This window comes from Salmo salar, chromosome 22 (genome assembly GCF_965601325.2).
Source record: "Salmo salar chromosome 22, fSalSal1, whole genome shotgun sequence".
NCBI classification, from domain to species: domain Eukaryota; kingdom Metazoa; phylum Chordata; class Actinopteri; order Salmoniformes; family Salmonidae; genus Salmo; species Salmo salar.
In genome coordinates, this window is record NC_138312.1 from 61,206,100 (window position 1) to 61,227,500 (window position 21,401).

The following is a 21,401-nucleotide window of genomic DNA, read 5'->3' on the forward strand; positions in this document are numbered from 1 at the left end:
TGTGATTCGACCAATCAGAGAGCACGGCTGAGGGGCAACCAGCACCAGCTGTGATTCGACCAATCAGAGAGCACGGCTGAGGGGAAACCAGCACCAGCTGTGATTTGACCAATCAGAGAGCACGGCTGAGGGGGAACCAGCACCAGCTGTGATTCGACCAATCAGAGAGCACGGCTGAGGGGAAACCAGCACCAGCTGTGATTCGACCAATCAGAGAGCACGGCTGAGGGGAAACCAGCACCAGCTGTGATTCGACCAATCAGAGAGCACGGCTGAGGGGAAACCAGCACCAGCTGTGATTTGACCAATCAGAGAGCACGGCTGAGGGGGAACCAGCACCAGCTGTGATTCGACCAATCAGAGAGCACGGCTGAGGGGAAACCAGCACCAGCTGTGATTCGACCAATCAGAGAGCACGGCTGAGGGGGGACCAGCACCAGCTGTGATTCGACCAATCAGAGAGCACGGCTGAGGGGGGACCAGCACCAGCTGTGATTCGACCAATCAGAGAGTAATGAAGCGCTGACAGACAAGCAGGTGTGTTTCCCCCGGCCCTCTACAGGCCTTCCCTGTGGCTCAGTTGGTAGAGCACGGTGTTTGCAACGCCAGGGTTGTGGGTTCGATTCCCACGGGGGGCCAGTACGAAGAAAAAAAAATGAAAGAAAGAAAAAAAAATGTATGAAATGTCTGCATTCACTACTGTAAATCGCTCTGGATAAGAGCGTCTGCTAAATGACTAAAATGTAAATGTAAAAAATACTGAAACCTCAGTAGGCCCAGTGAAACACTGACCCATGTCAACGGTCCTGTATAATCCCCTGCTACAGCGGTCCTGTATAATCCCCTGGGACTCCCTGCTACAGCGGTCCTGTATAATCTCCTGCTACAGCGGTCCTGTATAATCCCCTGCTACAGCGGTCCTGTATAATCTCCTGCTACAGCGGTCCTGTATAATCCCCTGGGACTCCTGCTACAGCGGTCCTGTATAATCTCCTGCTACAGCGGTCCTGTATAATCCCCTGCTACAGCGGTCCTGTATAATCCCCTGGGACTCCCTGCTACAGCGGTCCTGTATAATCCCCTGCTACAGCGGTCCTGTAAAATCCCTGCGACTCCTGCTACAGCGGTCCTGTATAATCCCCTGGGACTCCCTGCTACAGCGGTCCTGTATAATCTCCTGCTACAGCGGTCCTGTATAATCCCCTGGGACTCCCTGCTACAGCGGTCCTGTATAATCCCCTGCTACAGCGGTCCTGTATTAATCCCCTGGGACTCCCTGCTACAGCGGTCCTGTATAATCCCCTGCTACAGCGGTCCTGTATAATCTCCTGCTACAGCGGTCCTGTATAATCCCCTGCTACAGCGGTCCTGTATAATCCCCTGGGACTCCTGCTACAGCGGTCCTGTATAATCCCCTGGGACTCCCTGCTACAGCGGTCCTGTATAATCCCCTGGGACTCCCTGCTACAGCGGTCCTGTATAATCCCCTGCTACAGCGGTCCTGTATAATCCCCTGCTACAGCGGTCCTGTATTAATCCCCTGGGACTCCCTGCTACAGCGGTCCTGTATAATCCCCTGCTACAGCGGTCCTGTAAAATCCCTGCGACTCCTGCTACAGCGGTCCTGTATAATCCCCTGGGACTCCCTGCTACAGCGGTCCTGTATAATCCCCTGCTAAAGCGGTCCTGTATAATCTCCTGCTACAGCGGTCCTGTATAATCCCCTGGGACTCCCTGCTACAGCGGTCCTGTATAATCCCCTGCTACAGCGGTCCTGTATTAATCCCCTGGGACTCCCTGCTACAGCGGTCCTGTATAATCCCCTGCTACAGCGGTCCTGTATAATCCCCTGCTACAGCGGTCCTGTAAAATCCCTGCGACTCCTGCTACAGCGGTCCTGTATAATCCCCTGGGACTCCCTGCTACAGCGGTCCTGTATAATCCCCTGCTACAGCGGTCCTGTATAATCTCCTGCTACAGCGGTCCTGTATAATCCCCTGGGACTCCCTGCTACAGCGGTCCTGTATAATCCCCTGCTACAGCGGTCCTGTATTAATCCCCTGGGACTCCATGCTACAGCGGTCCTGTATAATCCCCTGCTACAGCGGTCCTGTATAATCCCCTGGGACTCCCTGCTACAGCGGTCCTGTATAATCCCCTGCTACAGCGGTCCTGTATAATCCCCTGCTACAGCGGTCCTGTATAATCCCCTGCTACAGCGGTCCTGTATAATCCCCTGCGACTCCTGCTACAGCGGTCCTGTATAATCCCCTAGGACTCCCTCCTACAGCGGTCTTGTATAATCCCCTGGGACTCCCTGCTACAGCGGTCCTGTATAATCCCCTGCTACAGCGGTCCTGTATAATCCCCTGCTACAGCGGTCCTGTATAATCTCTTGCTACAGCGGTCCTGTATAATTTCCTGCTACAGCGGTCCTGTATAATCCCCTGCTACAGCGGTCCTGTATAATCCCCTGGGACTCCCTGCTACAGCGGTCCTGTATAATCCCCTGCTACAGCGGTCCTGTATTAATCCCCTGGGACTCCCTGCTACAGCGGTCCTGTATAATCCCCTGCTACAGCGGTCCTGTATTAATCCCCTGGGACTCCCTGCTACAGCGGTCCTGTATAATCCCCTGCTACAGCGGTCCTGTATAATCTCCTGCTACAGCGGTCTGTTAGCGGTCCTGAAGTCCAAACATCACACGTACACTACAAATTCGGAGAGCTCTCAGAGCCCACACACACGCAGACAGACAGAGAGACAGACAGAGAGACGGGACAGACAGACAGAGAGACAGGACAGACCTACCTTGACGTACTGTCCCACAAAGTCAGTGACTTCATCAGTGAAGCACCCAGAGGAGTCGACAGGACAGACGGGAGCCTGGTCTCTCTGGCAGACGCTGTTCTCCATACAGACGCGGTAATCATCCTGGAACAAACACAGATATATATATTATACATTAGACTGGATGATGTGATCTTCCTGTAACAGCGAGCGCGGAGGACTGCTTGTTCTATACTAGGATGCTTTATTAGGCCAGCTTTATTGTATTTCCTTTAAAGATGTGGCATACGACCACAAACTTATCTTTTATTTCAGCTCATGAGACAAACACTTTACAGGTTGCGTTTATTTTTTATAGTTCAGTATATATATATATATATTTATATTTATTTATTTTAAAAGCCCAATCTGTCACAGCACCACGGAATCTATTTAGCATTTTTGAAAAATGGGTCAAATCTCTTGGTGTTCCTGTAGGAGTGTTTATTCCTATAGCAGTCCATTCTATCTTAATGAGAACAGAGCTGGAGCTGGTAGGCTGGAGAGAGACAGAGAGAGAGACAGAGAGAGAGAGAGACAGAGAGAGAGAGACAAAGAGACAGAGAGAGAGAGACAGAGAGAGGGAGACAGAGAGAGGGAGACAGAGAGAGGGAGACAGAGAGACAGAGAGACAGAGACAGAGAGACAGAGACAGAGAGAGACAGAGACAGAGAGAGAGAGAGACAGAGAGAGACAGAGAGAGACAGAGAGAGAGAGAGAGAGAGAGAGAGACAGAGAGAGAGAGAGAGACAGAGAGAGAGAGAGACAGAGAGAGAGACAGAGAGAGAGAGACAAAGAGACAGAGAGAGAGAGACAGAGAGAGGGAGACAGAGAGAGGGAGACAGAGAGAGGAGACAGAGAGACAGAGAGACAGAGACAGAGAGACAGAGACAGAGAGAGACAGAGACAGAGAGAGACAGAGAGAGACAGAGACAGAGAGAGACAGAGAGAGAGAGAGAGAGAGAGAGAGACAGAGAGAGAGAGAGAGACAGAGAGAGAGAGAGAGAGAGAGAGAGAGAGACAGAGAGAGAGAGACAGAGAGAGAGAGACAGAGAGAGGGAGACAGAGAGAGGGAGACAGAGAGAGGGAGACAGAGAGAGGGAGACAGAGAGAGGGAGACAGAGAGACAGAGAGACAGACAGAGAGAGAGAGACAGAGACAGACAGAGAGAGACAGAGACAGAGAGAGACAGAGAGAGAGAGAGAGAGAGAGACAGAGAGAGAGAGACAGAGAGAGAGAGACAGAGAGAGAGACAGAGAGAGACAGAGAGAGAGAGAGAGAGAGACAGAGACAGAGAGAGAGAGAGACAGAGAGAGAGACAGAGAGAGACAGAGAGAGAGAGAGAGACAGAGAGAGAGACAGAGAGAGAGAGACAGAGAGAGAGAGACAGAGAGAGAGACAGAGAGAGAGAGAGACAGAGAGAGACAGAGAGAGAGAGAGAGACAGAGAGAGGGAGACAGAGAGAGGGAGACAGAGAGAGGGAGACAGAGAGACAGAGAGACAGACAGAGAGAGAGAGACAGAGACAGACAGAGAGAGACAGAGACAGAGAGAGACAGAGAGAGAGAGAGAGAGAGAGAGAGAGACAGAGAGAGAGAGACAGAGAGAGAGAGACAGAGAGAGAGAGACAGAGAGAGAGACAGAGAGAGACAGAGAGAGAGACAGAGAGAGACAGAGAGAGAGACAGAGAGAGAGACAGAGAGAGAGAGACAGAGACAGAGAGAGAGACAGAGAGAGAGAGAGACAGAGAGAGAGACAGAGAGAGAGAGACAGAGAGAGACAGAGAGAGAGACAGAGAGAGAGACAGAGAGAGAGAGAGAGAGAGACAGAGAGAGAGAGAGAGACAGAGAGAGAGAGAGAGAGCCTACCAGCACCAGACTACCAGCTCACCAGCTCCAGTCTACCAGCACCAGCCTACCAGCTCCAGTCTACCAGCTCCAGCCTACCAGCTCCAGCCTACCAGCTCCAGACTACCAGCTCACCAGCACCAGTCTACCAGCTCCAGTCTACCAGCTCCAGCCTACCAGCTCCAGCCTACCAGCTCCAGACTACCAGCTCCAGTCTACCAGCTCCAGCCTACCAGCTCCAGTCTACCAGCTCCAGCATACCAGCTCCAGCCTACCAGCTCCAGACTACCAGCTCACCAGCTCCAGCCTACCAGCTCACCAGCTCCAGTCTACCAGCTCCGGCCTACCAGCTCCAGTCTACCAGTCTACTAGCTCCAGCCTACCAGCTCCAGCCTACCAGCTCCAGCCTACCAGCTCCAGTCTACCAGCTCCAGTCTACCAGCTCCAGTCTACCTGCTCCAGTCTACCTGCTCCAGTCTACCAGCTCCAGCTCCAGTCTACCAGCTCCAGTCTACCAGCTCCAGCCTACCAGCTCCAGTCTACCAGCCTACCAGCTCCAGCCTACCAGCTCCAGTCTACCAGCTCCAGCCTACCAGCTCCAGCCTACCAGCTCCAGCCTACCATCTCCAGTCTACCAGCTCCAGCCTACCAGCTCCAACCTACCAGCTCCAGCCTACCAGCTCCAGCCTACCAGCTCCAGTCTACCAGCTCCAGTCTACCAGCTCCAGCCTACCAGCTCCAGTCTACCAGCTCCAGCCTACCAGCTCCAGCCTACCAGTCTACCTGCTCCAGCCTACTAGCTCCAGCCTACCAGCTCTGGTCTACCAGCTCCAGCCTACCAGCTCCAGTCTACCAGTCTACTAGCTCCAGCCTACCTGCTCCAGTCTACCAGCTCCAGTCTACCAGTCTACCTGCTCCAGTCTACCAGCTCCAGTCTACCAGCTCCAGTCTACCAGCTCCAGCTCCAGCCTACTAGCTCCAGTCTACCAGCTCAAGCCTACTAGCTCCGGCCTACCAGCTCCAGTCTACAAGCTCCAGTCTACCAGCTCCAGTCTACCAGCTACAGCTCCAGTCTACTAGCTCCAGCCTACCAGCTCAAGCCTACCAGCTCAAGCCTACCAGCTCAAGCATACCAGCTCCAGTCTACCAGCTCCAGTCTACCAGCTACAGCTCCAGCATACCAGCTACAGCTCAAGCCTACCAGCTCCAGTCACCCAGCTCCAGCCTACCAGCTCCAGTCTACCAGCTACAGCCAACCAGCTCCACACTACCAGCTCCGGTCTACCAGCTCCGGCCTACCAGCTCCGGCCTACCAGCTCCGGCCTACCAGCTCCAGTCTACCAGCTCCAGTCTACCAGTCTACTAGCTCCAGCCTACTAGCTCCAGCCTACCAGCTCCAGCCAACCAGCTCCAGCCTACCAGCTCCAGCCTACCAGCTCCAGACTACCAGCTCCAGACTACCAGCTCCAGACTACCAGCTCACCAGCTCCAGTCTACCAGCTCCAGCCTACCAGCTCCAGCCTACCAGCTCCAGTCTACCAGCTCCAGCCTACCAGCTCACCAGCTCCAGTCTACCAGCTCCAGCCTACCAGCTCCAGTCTACCAGCCTACCAGCTCCGGTCTACCAGCTCCAGTCTACCAGCTCCGGCCTACCAGCTCCGGTCTACCAGCTCCGGTCTACCAGCTCCGGCCTACCAGCTCCGGCCTACCAGCTCCAGTCTACCAGTCTACTAGCTCCAGCCTACCAGCTCCAGCCTACCAGCTCCAGTCTACCAGCTCCAGTCTACCAGCTCCAGTCTACCAGCTCCAGTCTACCAGCTCCAGCCTACCAGCTCCAGTCTACCAGCTCCAGTCTACCAGCTCCAGTCTACCAGTCTACCAGCTCCAGTCTACCAGCTCCAGCCTACCAGCCTACCAGCTCCAGTCTACCAGCTCCAGTCTACCAGTCTACCACCTCCAGTCTACCAGCCTACCAGCTCCAGCCTACCAGCTCCAGTCTACCAGCTCCAGCCTACCAGCTCCAGCCTACCAGCTCCAGCCTACCAGCTCCAGTCTACCAGCTCCATCCTACCAGCTCCAGCCTACCAGCTCCAGCCTACCAGCTCACCAGCTCCAGCCTACCAGCTCCAGTCTACCAGCCTACCAGCTCCGGTCTACCAGCTCCAGTCTACCAGCTCCAGTCTACCAGTCTACTAGCTCCGGCCTACCAGCTCCGGCCTACCTGCTCCAGTCTACCAGCTCCAGCCTACCAGCTCCAGTCTACCAGCCTACCAGCTCCAGTCTACCAGCTCCATTCTACCAGCTCCAGCCTACCAGCTCCAGTCTACCAGCTCCAGCCTACCAGCTCCAACATACCAGCTCCAACTTACCAGCTCCAGCCTACCAGCTCCAGTCTACCAGCTCCAGACTACCAGCTCCAGCCTACCAGTCTACCTGCTCCAGCCTACTAGCTCCGTCCTACCAGCTCTGGTCTACCAGCTCCAGCCTACCAGCTCCAGTCTACCAGTCTACTAGCTCCAGCCTACCTGCTCCAGTCTACCAGCTCCAGTCTACCAGCTCCAGTCTACCAGTCTACCTGCTCCAACCTACCAGCTCCAGCCTACCAGCTCCAGTCTACCAGCTCCAGTCTACCAGCTCCAGTCTACCAGCTCCAGCCTACTAGCTCCAGCCTACTAGCTCCAGTCTACCAGCTCAAGCCTACCAGCTCCACCTTACCAGCTCCAGTCTACCAGCTCCAGCCTACCAGCCTACCAGCTCCACCTTACCAGCTCCAGTCTACCAGCTCCAGCCTACCAGCCTACCAGCTCCAGTCTACCAGCTCCAGTCTACCACCTCCAGTCTACCAGCCTACCAGCTCCAGCCTACCAGCTCCAGTCTACCAGCTCCAGTCTACCAGCTCCAGTCTACCAGCTCAAGTCTACCAGCTCAAGTCTACCAGCTCCAGCCTACCAGCTCGTCTACCAGCTCCGGCCTACCAGCTCCGGCCTACCAGATCCGGCCTACCAGATCCGGTCTACCAGCTCCGGTCTACCAGCTCAAGTCTACCAGCTCAAGTCTACCAGCTCCGGTCTACCAGCTCCGGTCTACCAGCTCCAGTCTACCAGCTCCAGTCTACCAGCTCCAGTCTACCAGCTCCAGTCTACCAGCTCCAGCCTACCAGCTCGTCTACCAGCTCCAGCCTACCAGCTCCAGCCTACCAGCTCCAGCCTACCAGCTCCAGCCTAACAGCTCCAGTCTACCAGCCTACCAGCGCCAGCCTACCAGCGCCAGCCTACCAGCGCCAGCCTACCAGCTCCAGTCTACCAGCTCCAGTCAACCAGCTCCAGTCTACCAGCTCCAGCCTACCAGCTCCAGCCTACCAGTCTACCTGCTCCAGCCTACTAGCTCCAGCCTACCAGCTCTGGTCTACCAGCTCCAGCCTACCAGCTCCAGTCTACCAGTCTACTAGCTCCAGCCTACCTGCTCCAGTCTACCAGCTCCAGTCTACCAGTCTACCTGCTCCAGTCTACCAGCTCCAGTCTACCAGCTCCAGTCTACCAGCTCCAGCTCCAGCCTACTAGCTCCAGTCTACCAGCTCAAGCCTACTAGCTCCGGCCTACCAGCTCCAGTCTACAAGCTCCAGTCTACCAGCTCCAGTCTACCAGCTACAGCTCCAGTCTACTAGCTCCAGCCTACCAGCTCAAGCCTACCAGCTCAAGCCTACCAGCTCAAGCATACCAGCTCCAGTCTACCAGCTCCAGTCTACCAGCTACAGCTCCAGCATACCAGCTACAGCTCAAGCCTACCAGCTCCAGTCACCCAGCTCCAGCCTACCAGCTCCAGTCTACCAGCTACAGCCAACCAGCTCCACACTACCAGCTCCGGTCTACCAGCTCCGGCCTACCAGCTCCGGCCTACCAGCTCCGGCCTACCAGCTCCAGTCTACCAGCTCCAGTCTACCAGTCTACTAGCTCCAGCCTACTAGCTCCAGCCTACCAGCTCCAGCCAACCAGCTCCAGCCTACCAGCTCCAGCCTACCAGCTCCAGCCTACCAGCTCCAGACTACCAGCTCCAGACTACCAGCTCACCAGCTCCAGTCTACCAGCTCCAGCCTACCAGCTCCAGCCTACCAGCTCCAGTCTACCAGCTCCAGCCTACCAGCTCACCAGCTCCAGTCTACCAGCTCCAGCCTACCAGCTCCAGTCTACCAGCCTACCAGCTCCGGTCTACCAGCTCCAGTCTACCAGCTCCGGCCTACCAGCTCCGGTCTACCAGCTCCGGTCTACCAGCTCCGGCCTACCAGCTCCGGCCTACCAGCTCCAGTCTACCAGTCTACTAGCTCCAGCCTACCAGCTCCAGCCTACCAGCTCCAGTCTACCAGCTCCAGTCTACCAGCTCCAGTCTACCAGCTCCAGTCTACCAGCTCCAGCCTACCAGCTCCAGTCTACCAGCTCCAGTCTACCAGCTCCAGTCTACCAGCTCCAGTCTACCAGCTCCAGCCTACCAGCCTACCAGCTCCAGTCTACCAGCTCCAGTCTACCAGTCTACCACCTCCAGTCTACCAGCCTACCAGCTCCAGCCTACCAGCTCCAGTCTACCAGCTCCAGCCTACCAGCTCCAGCCTACCAGCTCCAGCCTACCAGCTCCAGTCTACCAGCTCCATCCTACCAGCTCCAGCCTACCAGCTCCAGCCTACCAGCTCACCAGCTCCAGCCTACCAGCTCCAGTCTACCAGCCTACCAGCTCCGGTCTACCAGCTCCAGTCTACCAGCTCCAGTCTACCAGTCTACTAGCTCCGGCCTACCAGCTCCGGCCTACCTGCTCCAGTCTACCAGCTCCAGCCTACCAGCTCCAGTCTACCAGCCTACCAGCTCCAGTCTACCAGCTCCATTCTACCAGCTCCAGCCTACCAGCTCCAGTCTACCAGCTCCAGCCTACCAGCTCCAACATACCAGCTCCAACTTACCAGCTCCAGCCTACCAGCTCCAGTCTACCAGCTCCAGACTACCAGCTCCAGCCTACCAGTCTACCTGCTCCAGCCTACTAGCTCCGTCCTACCAGCTCTGGTCTACCAGCTCCAGCCTACCAGCTCCAGTCTACCAGTCTACTAGCTCCAGCCTACCTGCTCCAGTCTACCAGCTCCAGTCTACCAGCTCCAGTCTACCAGTCTACCTGCTCCAACCTACCAGCTCCAGCCTACCAGCTCCAGTCTACCAGCTCCAGTCTACCAGCTCCAGTCTACCAGCTCCAGCCTACTAGCTCCAGCCTACTAGCTCCAGTCTACCAGCTCAAGCCTACCAGCTCCACCTTACCAGCTCCAGTCTACCAGCTCCAGCCTACCAGCCTACCAGCTCCACCTTACCAGCTCCAGTCTACCAGCTCCAGCCTACCAGCCTACCAGCTCCAGTCTACCAGCTCCAGTCTACCACCTCCAGTCTACCAGCCTACCAGCTCCAGCCTACCAGCTCCAGTCTACCAGCTCCAGTCTACCAGCTCCAGTCTACCAGCTCAAGTCTACCAGCTCAAGTCTACCAGCTCCAGCCTACCAGCTCGTCTACCAGCTCCGGCCTACCAGCTCCGGCCTACCAGATCCGGCCTACCAGATCCGGTCTACCAGCTCCGGTCTACCAGCTCAAGTCTACCAGCTCAAGTCTACCAGCTCCGGTCTACCAGCTCCGGTCTACCAGCTCCAGTCTACCAGCTCCAGTCTACCAGCTCCAGTCTACCAGCTCCAGTCTACCAGCTCCAGCCTACCAGCTCGTCTACCAGCTCCAGCCTACCAGCTCCAGCCTACCAGCTCCAGCCTACCAGCTCCAGCCTAACAGCTCCAGTCTACCAGCCTACCAGCGCCAGCCTACCAGCGCCAGCCTACCAGCGCCAGCCTACCAGCGCCAGCCTACCAGCTCCAGTCTACCAGCTCCAGTCAACCAGCTCCAGCCTACCAGCTCCAGCCTACCAGCTCCAGCCTACCAGCTCCAGTCAACCAGCTCCAGCCTACCAGCTCCATCCTACCAGCTCCAGCCTACCAGCTCCAGCCTACCAGCTCCAGCCTACCAGCCTACCAGCTCCAGTCTACCAGCTCCAGCCTACCAGCTCCAGCCTACCAGCTCCAGTCTACCAGTCTACCAGCTCCAGCCTGCCAGCGTACCAGCTCCAGCCTACCAGCTCCAGCCTACCAGCGCCAGCCTACCAGCGCCAGCCTACCAGCTCCAGTCAACCAGCTCCAGCCTACCAGCTCCAGCCTACCAGCTCCAGCCTACCAGCTCCAGCCTACCAGCTCCAGTCACCCAGCTCCAGCCTACCAGCTCCAGTCTACCAGCTCCAGTTTACCAGCTCCAGCCTACCAGCACCAGTCTACCAGCTCCAGTCTACCAGCTCCAGTCTACCAGCTCCAGCCTACCAGCTCCAGCCTACCAGCTCCAGCCTACCAGCTCCAGCCTACCAGCTCGTCTACCAGCTCCAGCCTACCAGCTCCAGTCTACCAGCTCCAGACTACCAGCTCCAGACTACCAGCGCCAGCCTACCAGCTCCAGTCTACCAGCTCCAGCCTACCAGCTCCAGCCTACCAGCTCCAGCCTACCAGCTCCAGTCACCCAGCTCCAGCCTACCAGCTCCAGCCTACCAGCTCCAGTCTACCAGCTCCAGTCTACCAGCTCCAGTCTACCAGCTCCAGCCTACCAGCACCAGTCTACCAGCTCCAGTCTACCAGTCTACCAGCTCCAGTCTACCAGCTCTAGCCTACCAGCTCCAGTCTACCAGTCTACCAGCTCCAGCCTGCCAGCGTAACAGCTCCAGCCTACCAGCTCCAGCCTACCAGCGCCAGCCTACCAGCGCCAGCCTACCAGCTCCAGCCAACCAGCTCCGACCTACCAGCTCCAGTCACCCAGCTCCAGCCTACCAGCTCCAGCCTACCAGCTCCAGCCTACCAGCTCCAGTCTACCAGCTCCAGTCTACCAGCTCCAGCCTACCAGCACCAGTCTACCAGCTCCAGTCTACCAGTCTACCAGCTCCAGTCTACCAGCTCCAGCTCCAGTCTACCAGTCTACCAGCTCCAGCCTACCAGCTCCAGCCTACCAGCTCCAGTCTACCAGCTCCAGCCTACCAGCTCGTCTACCAGCTCCAGCCTACCAGCTCCAGCCTACCAGCTCGTCTACCAGCTCCAGCCTACCAGCTCCAGTCTACCAGCTCCAGACTACCAGCTCCAGACAAACAGCCTACCAGCGCCAGCCTACCAGCGCCAGCCTACCAGCTCCAGCCTACCAGCTCCAGCCTACCAGCTCCAGCCAACCAGCTCCAGCCTACCAGCTCCATCCTACCAGCTCCAGCCTACCAGCTCCAGCCTACAAGCTCCAGCCTACAAGCTCCAGCCTACAAGCTCCAGCCTACCAGCTCCATCCTACCAGCTCCAGTCTACCAGCTCCAGTCTACCAGCTCCAGTCTACCAGTCTACCAGCTCCAGTCTACCAGCTCTAGCCTACCAGCTCCAGTCTACCAGTCTACCAGCTCCAGCCTGCCAGCGTAACAGCTCTGGCCTACCAGCTCCAGCCTACCAGCGCCAGCCTACCAGCACCAGCCTACCAGCTCCTGCCAACCAGCTCCATCCTACCAGCTCCAGCCTACCAGCTCCAGTCACCCAGCTCCAGCCTACCAGCTCCAGCATACCAGCTCCAGCATACCAGCTCCAGTCTACCAGCTCCAGTCTACCAGCTCCAGCCTACCAGCTCCAGTCTACCAGTCTACCAGCTCCAGTCTACCAGCTCCAGCCTACCAGCTCCAGTCTACCAGCCTACCAGCTCCAGCCTACCAGCTCCAGCCTACCAGCTCCAGCCTACCAACTCCAGCCTACTAGCTCCAGCCTACCAGCTCCAGCCTACCAGCTCCAGCCTACCAGCTCCAGTCTACCAGCTCCAGCCTACTAGCTCCAGCCTACCAGCTCCAGTCTTCCAGTCTACCAGCTCCAGACTACCAGCTCCAGACTACCAGCCTACCAGCGCCAGCCTACCAGCGCCAGCCTACCAGCGCCAGCCTACCAGCGCCAGCCTACCAGCTCCAGTCTACCAGCTCCAGCCAACCAGCTCCAGCCTACCAGCTCCATCCTACCAGCTCCAGCCTACCAGCTCCAGTCACCCAGCTCCAGCCTACCAGCTCCAGTCTACCAGCTCCAGCCTACCAGCACCAGTCTACCAGCTCCAGTCTACCAGCTCCAGTCTACCAGCTCCAGCCTACCAGCTCCAGTCTACCAGTCTACCAGCTCCAGCCTGCCAGCGTACCAGCTCAAGCCTACCAGCTCCAGCCTACCAGCGCCAGCCTACCAGCGCCAGTCTACCAGCTCCAGCCAACCAGCTCCATCCTACCAGCTCCAGCCTACCAGCTCCAGTCACCCAGCTCCAGCCTACCAGCTCCAGTCTACCAGCTCCAGTCTACCAGCTCCAGCCTACCAGCACCAGTCTACCAGCTCCAGTCTACCAGTCTACCAGCTCCAGTCTACCAGCTCCAGCCTACCAGCTCCAGTCTACCAGTCTACCAGCTCCAGCTCCAGCCTACCAGCTCCAGCCTACCAGCTCCAGCCTACCAGCTCCAGCCTACCAGGCTGCCTACTAGCTCCAGCCTACCAGCTCCAGTCTACCAGCCTACCAGCTCCAGTCTACCAGCTCCAGTCTACCAGCTCCAGCTCCAGTCTACCAGCGCCAGCCTACCAGCGCCAGCCTACCAGCGCCAGCCTACCAGCTCCAGTCTACCAGCTCCAGCCAACCAGCTCCAGCCTACCAGCTCCATCCTACCAGCTCCAGCCTACCAGCTCCAGTCACCCAGCTCCAGCCTACCAGCTCCAGTCTACCAGCTCCAGCCTACCAGCACCAGTCTACCAGCTCCAGTCTACCAGCTCCAGTCTACCAGCTCCAGCCTACCAGCTCCAGTCTACCAGTCTACCAGCTCCAGCCTGCCAGCGTACCAGCTCAAGCCTACCAGCTCCAGCCTACCAGCGCCAGCCTACCAGCGCCAGTCTACCAGCTCCAGCCAACCAGCTCCATCCTACCAGCTCCAGCCTACCAGCTCCAGTCACCCAGCTCCAGCCTACCAGCTCCAGTCTACCAGCTCCAGTCTACCAGCTCCAGCCTACCAGCACCAGTCTACCAGCTCCAGTCTACCAGTCTACCAGCTCCAGTCTACCAGCTCCAGCCTACCAGCTCCAGTCTACCAGTCTACCAGCTCCAGCTCCAGCCTACCAGCTCCAGCCTACCAGCTCCAGCCTACCAGCTCCAGCCTACCAGGCTGCCTACTAGCTCCAGCCTACCAGCTCCAGTCTACCAGCCTACCAGCTCCAGTCTACCAGCTCCAGTCTACCAGCTCCAGCTCCAGTCTACCAGCTACAGCCTACCCGCTCCAGTCTACCAGCTACAGCTCCGGCCTACCAGCTCCGGCCTACCAGCTCCGGCCTACCAGCTCCGGCCTACCAGCTCCAGTCTACCAGCTCCAGTCTACCAGCTCCAGCCTACCAGCTCATCTACCAGCTCCAGCCTACCAGCTCCAGCCTACCAGCTCCAGTCTACCAGCTCCAGTCTACCAGCTCCAGCCTACCAGCTCCAGTCTACCAGCTCCAGCCTACCAGCTCCAGCCTACCAGCTCCAGCCTACCAGCTCCAGCCTACCAGCTCCAGTCTACCAGCTCCAGTCTACCAGCTCCAGCCTACCAGCTCCAGTCTACCAGTCTACCAGCTCCAGTCTACCAGCTACAGCCTACCAGCTACAGCCTACCAGCTCCACCTTACCAGCTCCAGCCTACCAGCTCCAGCCTACCAGCTCCAGCCTACCAGTCTACCAGCTCCAGCCTACCAGCTCCAGTCTACCAGCTCCAGTCTACCAGCTCCAGCCTACCAGCTCCAGTCTACCAGTCTACCAGCTCCAGTCTACCAGCTCCAGCCTACCAGCTACAGCCTACCAGCTACAGCCTACCAGCTACAGCCTACCAGCTCCAGCCTACCAGCTCCACCTTACCAGCTCCAGCCTACCAGCTCCACCTTACCAGCTCCAGTCTACCAGCTCCAGCCTACCAGCTCCAGCCTACCAGCTCGTCTACCAGCTCCAGTCTACCAGCTCCAGTCTACCAGCTCCAGCCTACCAGCTCCAGTCTACCAGCTCCAGCCTACCAGCTCCAGCCTACCAGCTCCAGCCTACCAGCTCCAGCCTACCAGTCTACCAGCTCCAGCCTACCAGCTCCAGTCTACCAGCTCCAGTCTACCAGCTCCAGCCTACCAGCTCCAGTCTACCAGTCTACCAGCTACAGCCTACCAGCTACAGCCTACCAGCTACAGCCTACCAGCTCCAGCCTACCAGCTCCACCTTACCAGCTCCAGTCTACCAGCTCCAGTCTACCAGCCTACCAGCTTCAGCCTACCAGCTCCAGCCTACCAGCTCCAGCCTACCAGCTCCAGTCACCCAGCTCCGAGCTCCGGTCTACCAGCTCCGGTCTACCAGCTCCAGTCTACCAGCTCCAGTCTACCAGCTCCAGTCTACCAGCTCCAGTCTACCAGCTCCAGTCTACCAGCTCCAGCCTACCAGCTCGTCTACCAGCTCCAGCCTACCAGCTCGTCTACCAGCTCCAGCCTACCAGCTCCAGTCTACCAGCTCCAGTCTACCAGCCTACCAGCTCCAGCCTACCAGCTCCAGCCTACTAGCTCCAGCCTACCAGCTCCAGCCTACCAGCTCCAGTCTACCAGCTCCAGTCTACCAGCTCCAGCCTACTAGCTCCAGCCTACCAGCTCCAGTCTACCAGCCTACCAGCTCCAGCCTACCAGCTCCAGCCTACCAGCTCCAGCCTACCAGCTCCAGCCTACCATCCTACCAGCTCCAGTCTACCAGCTCCAGTCTACCAGCTCCAGCCTACCAGCTCCAGTCTACCAGCTCCAGCCTACCAGCTCCAGCCTACCAGCTCCAGTCTACCAGTCTACCAGCTCCAGTCTACCAGCCTACCAGCTCCAGTCTACCAGTCTACCAGCTCCAGCCTACCAGCTCCAGCCTACCAGCTCCAGCCTACCAGCTCCACCTTACCAGCTCCAGTCTACCAGCTCCAGTCTACCAGCCTACCAGCTTCAGCCTACCAGCTCCAGCCTACCAGCTCCAGGCTACCAGCTCCAGGCTACCAGCTCCGTCCTACCAGCTCCGGCCTACCAGCTCCGGCCTACCAGCTCCGGCCTACCAGCTCCGGTCTACCAGCTCCAGTCTACCAGCTCCAGCCTACCAGCTCCAGCCTACCAGCTCGTCTACCAGCTCCAGCCTACCAGCTCCAGCCTACCAGCTCGTCTACCAGCTCCAGCCTACCAGCTCCAGCCTACCAGCTCCAGTCTACCAGCCCCAGCCTACCAGCTCCAGCCTACCAGCGCCAGCCTACCAGCGCCAGCCTACCAGCTCCAGTCTACCAGCCTACCAGCTTCAGCCTACCAGCTCCAGTCTACCAGCTCCAGTCTACCAGCTCCAGCCTACCAGTCTACCAGCTCCAGTCTACCAGCTACAGCCTACCAGCTACAGCCTACCAGCTACAGCCTACCAGCTCCAGCCTACCAGCTCCACCATACCAGCTCCAGTCTACCAGCTCCAGTCTACCAGCCTACCAGCTTCAGCCTACCAGCTCCAGCCTACCAGCTCCAGTCTACCAGCCTACCAGCCCCAGCCTACCAGCTCCATCCTACCAGCTCCAGCCTACCAGCTCCAGTCACCCAGCTCCAGCCTACCAGCTCCAGTCTACCAGCTCCAGTCTTCCAGCTCCAGTCTACCAGCTCCAGCCTACCAGCACCAGTCTACCAGCTCCAGTCTACCAGTCTACCAGCTCCAGTCTACCAGCTCCAGCCTACCAGCTCCAGTCTACCAGTCTACCAGCTCCAGTCTACCAGCTCCAGTCTACCAGCTCCAGTCTACCAGCTACAGCCTACCAGCTACAGCCTACCAGCTCCAGTCTACCAGCTCCAGTCTACCAGCCTACCAGCTTCAGCCTACCAGCTCCAGTCTACCAGCTCCAGTCTACCAGTCTACCAGCTCCAGTCTACCAGCTCCAGCCTACCAGCTACAGTCTACCAGCTACAGCCTACCAGCTCCAGCCTACCAGCTCCAGCCTACCAGCTCCACCATACCAGCTCCAGTCTACCAGCTCCAGTCTAGGACTGTCTGTCCTTGTCAAGAACACCTGCAGCTAATACCCCTGAAGTCAGACAGTAGCTAAAGTAACGATGAGGGGGGCCACCAGGGACCAGTAACGACTAGGGGGGGCCACCAGGGACCAGTAACGACTAGGGGGGGGCCACCAGGGACCAGTAACGACGAGGGGGGGCCACCAGGGACCAGTAACGACGAGGGGGGGGCCACCAGGGACCAGTAACGACTAGGGGGGGCCACCAGGGACCAGTAACGACTAGGGGGGGGCCACCAGGGACCAGTAACGACTAGGGGGGGCCACCAGGGACCAGTAACGACTAGGGGGCGCCACCAGGGACCAGTAACGACTAGGGGGCGCCACCAGGGACCAGTAACGACTAGGGGGGGGCCACCAGGGACCAGTAACGACTAGGGGGGGCCACCAGGGACCAGTAACGACTAGGGGGGGCCACCAGGGACCAGTAACGAGTAGGGGGGGCCACCAGGGACCAGTAACGACTAGGGGGGGGCCACCAGGGACCAGTAACGACTAGGGGGGGGCCACCAGGGACCAGTAACGACGAGGGGGGGGGGCACCAGGGACCAGTAACGACGAGGGGGGGGGGCACCAGGGACCAGTAACGACGAGGGGGGGGGGCACCAGGGACCAGTAACGACGAGGGGGGGGCCACCAGGGACCAGTAACGTCTACCAGTCTACCAGCTCCAGTCTACCAGCTCTAGCCTACCAGCTCCAGTCTACCAGTCTACCAGCTCCAGCCTGCCAGCGTAACAGCTCTGGCCTACCAGCTCCAGCCTACCAGCGCCAGCCTACCAGCACCAGCCTACCAGCTCCTGCCAACCAGCTCCATCCTACCAGCTCCAGCCTACCAGCTCCAGTCACCCAGCTCCAGCCTACCAGCTCCAGCATACCAGCTCCAGCATACCAGCTCCAGTCTACCAGCTCCAGCCTACCAGCTCCAGTCTACCAGTCTACCAGCTCCAGTCTACCAGCTCCAGCCTACCAGCTCCAGTCTACCAGCCTACCAGCTCCAGCCTACCAGCTCCAGCCTACCAGCTCCAGTCTACCAGCTCCAGCCTACCAACTCCAGCCTACTAGCTCCAGCCTACCAGCTCCAGCCTACCAGCTCCAGCCTACCAGCTCCAGTCTACCAGCTCCAGCCTACTAGCTCCAGCCTACCAGCTCCAGTCTTCCAGTCTACCAGCTCCAGACTACCAGCTCCAGACTACCAGCCTACCAGCGCCAGCCTACCAGCGCCAGCCTACCAGCGCCAGCCTACCAGCGCCAGCCTACCAGCTCCAGTCTACCAGCTCCAGCCAACCAGCTCCAGCCTACCAGCTCCATCCTACCAGCTCCAGCCTACCAGCTCCAGTCACCCAGCTCCAGCCTACCAGCTCCAGTCTACCAGCTCCAGCCTACCAGCACCAGTCTACCAGCTCCAGTCTACCAGCTCCAGTCTACCAGCTCCAGCCTACCAGCTCCAGTCTACCAGTCTACCAGCTCCAGTCTACCAGCTCCAGCCTACCAGCTCCAGTCTACCAGTCTACCAGCTCCAGTCTACCAGCTACAGCCTACCAGCTACAGCCTACCAGCTCCAGCCTACCAGCTCCACCTTACCAGCTCCAGCCTACCAGCTCCACCTTACCAGCTCCAGTCTACCAGCTCCAGCCTACCAGCTCCAGCCTACCAGCTCGTCTACCAGCTCCAGTCTACCAGCTCCAGTCTACCAGCTCCAGCCTACCAGCTCCAGTCTACCAGCTCCAGCCTACCAGCTCCAGCCTACCAGCTCCAGCCTACCAGTCTACCAGCTCCAGCCTACCAGCTCCAGTCTACCAGCTCCAGTCTACCAGCTCCAGCCTACCAGCTCCAGTCTACCAGTCTACCAGCTACAGCCTACCAGCTACAGCCTACCAGCTACAGCCTACCAGCTCCAGCCTACCAGCTCCACCTTACCAGCTCCAGTCTACCAGCTCCAGTCTACCAGCCTACCAGCTTCAGCCTACCAGCTCCAGCCTACCAGCTCCAGCCTACCAGCTCCAGTCACCCAGCTCCGAGCTCCGGTCTACCAGCTCCGGTCTACCAGCTCCAGTCTACCAGCTCCAGTCTACCAGCTCCAGTCTACCAGCTCCAGTCTACCAGCTCCAGTCTACCAGCTCCAGTCTACCAGCTCCAGCCTACCAGCTCGTCTACCAGCTCCAGCCTACCAGCTCGTCTACCAGCTCCAGCCTACCAGCTCCAGTCTACCAGCTCCAGTCTACCAGCCTACCAGCTCCAGCCTACCAGCTCCAGCCTACTAGCTCCAGCCTACCAGCTCCAGCCTACCAGCTCCAGTCTACCAGCTCCAGTCTACCAGCTCCAGCCTACTAGCTCCAGCCTACCAGCTCCAGTCTACCAGCCTACCAGCTCCAGCCTACCAGCTCCAGCCTACCAGCTCCAGCCTACCAGCTCCAGCCTACCATCCTACCAGCTCCAGTCTACCAGCTCCAGTCTACCAGCTCCAGCCTACCAGCTCCAGTCTACCAGCTCCAGCCTACCAGCTCCAGCCTACCAGCTCCAGTCTACCAGTCTACCAGCTCCAGTCTACCAGCCTACCAGCTCCAGTCTACCAGTCTACCAGCTCCAGCCTACCAGCTCCAGCCTACCAGCTCCAGCCTACCAGCTCCACCTTACCAGCTCCAGTCTACCAGCTCCAGTCTACCAGCCTACCAGCTTCAGCCTACCAGCTCCAGCCTACCAGCTCCAGGCTACCAGCTCCAGGCTACCAGCTCCGTCCTACCAGCTCCGGCCTACCAGCTCCGGCCTACCAGCTCCGGTCTACCAGCTCCAGTCTACCAGCTCCAGCCTACCAGCTCCAGCCTACCAGCTCGTCTACCAGCTCCAGCCTACCAGCTCCAGCCTACCAGCTCGTCTACCAGCTCCAGCCTACCAGCTCCAGCCTACCAGCTCCAGTCTACCAGCCCCAGCCTACCAGCTCCAGCCTACCAGCGCCAGCCTACCAGCGCCAGCCTACCAGCTCCAGTCTACCAGCCTACCAGCTTCAGCCTACCAGCTCCAGTCTACCAGCTCCAGTCTACCAGCTCCAGCCTACCAGTCTACCAGCTCCAGTCTACCAGCTACAGCCTACCAGCTACAGCCTACCAGCTACAGCCTACCAGCTCCAGCCTACCAGCTCCACCATACCAGCTCCAGTCTACCAGCTCCAGTCTACCAGCCTACCAGCTTCAGCCTACCAGCTCCAGCCTACCAGCTCCAGTCTACCAGCCTACCAGCCCCAGCCTACCAGCTCCATCCTACCAGCTCCAGCCTACCAGCTCCAGTCACCCAGCTCCAGCCTACCAGCTCCAGTCTACCAGCTCCAGTCTTCCAGCTCCAGTCTACCAGCTCCAGCCTACCAGCACCAGTCTACCAGCTCCAGTCTACCAGTCTACCAGCTCCAGTCTACCAGCTCCAGCCTACCAGCTCCAGTCTACCAGTCTACCAGCTCCAGTCTACCAGCTCCAGTCTACCAGCTCCAGTCTACCAGCTACAGCCTACCAGCTACAGCCTACCAGCTCCAGTCTACCAGCTCCAGTCTACCAGCCTACCAGCTTCAGCCTACCAGCTCCAGTCTACCAGCTCCAGTCTACCAGTCTACCAGCTCCAGTCTACCAGCTCCAGCCTACCAGCTACAGTCTACCAGCTACAGCCTACCAGCTCCAGCCTACCAGCTCCAGCCTACCAGCTCCACCATACCAGCTCCAGTCTACCAGCTCCAGTCTAGGACTGTCTGTCCTTGTCAAGAACACCTGCAGCTAATACCCCTGAAGTCAGACAGTAGCTAAAGTAACGATGAGGGGGGCCACCAGGGACCAGTAACGACTAGGGGGGGCCACCAGGGACCAGTAACGACTAGGGGGGGGCCACCAGGGACCAGTAACGACGAGGGGGGGCCACCAGGGACCAGTAACGACGAGGGGGGGGCCACCAGGGACCAGTAACGACTAGGGGGGGCCACCAGGGACCAGTAACGACTAGGGGGGGGCCACCAGGGACCAGTAACGACTAGGGGGGGCCACCAGGGACCAGTAACGACTAGGGGGCGCCACCAGGGACCAGTAACGACTAGGGGGGGGCCACCAGGGACCAGTAACGACTAGGGGGGGCCACCAGGGACCAGTAACGACTAGGGGGGGCCACCAGGGACCAGTAACGAGTAGGGGGGGCCACCAGGGACCAGTAACGACTAGGGGGGGGCCACCAGGGACCAGTAACGACTAGGGGGGGGCCACCAGGGACCAGTAACGACGAGGGGGGGGGGCACCAGGGACCAGTAACGACGAGGGGGGGGGGCACCAGGGACCAGTAACGACGAGGGGGGGGGGCACCAGGGACCAGTAACGACGAGGGGGGGGCCACCAGGGACCAGTAACGAGAAGGGGGGGCCACCAGGGACCAGTAACGAGAAGGGGGGGCCACCAGGGACCAGTAACGACTAGCGGGGCCACCAGGGACCAGTAACGATGAGTATCTCTCCTTAGCCTCTTTTACTAGAGCAATACTCAGTCTAGTGGGGGGTAGACATCCATACAGTAGAGCGTTACCATATTATTTAGGACAATATTGCA

At 58.7% G+C, this 21,401-nt stretch overlaps 1 protein-coding gene across 1 annotated transcript in view; it reads right to left on the minus strand.

Moving 5' to 3' along the window:
• iars1 (isoleucyl-tRNA synthetase 1) overlaps positions 1–21,401 on the minus strand; it is a 147,415-nt gene that overhangs the window by 100,515 nt on the left and 25,499 nt on the right. The window contains exon 11 of the mRNA XM_082967730.1: positions 2,812–2,934. Coding sequence (XP_082823856.1) covers positions 2,812–2,934 — 123 coding nt within the window. The remainder of the gene's footprint in view (positions 1–2,811; positions 2,935–21,401) is intronic.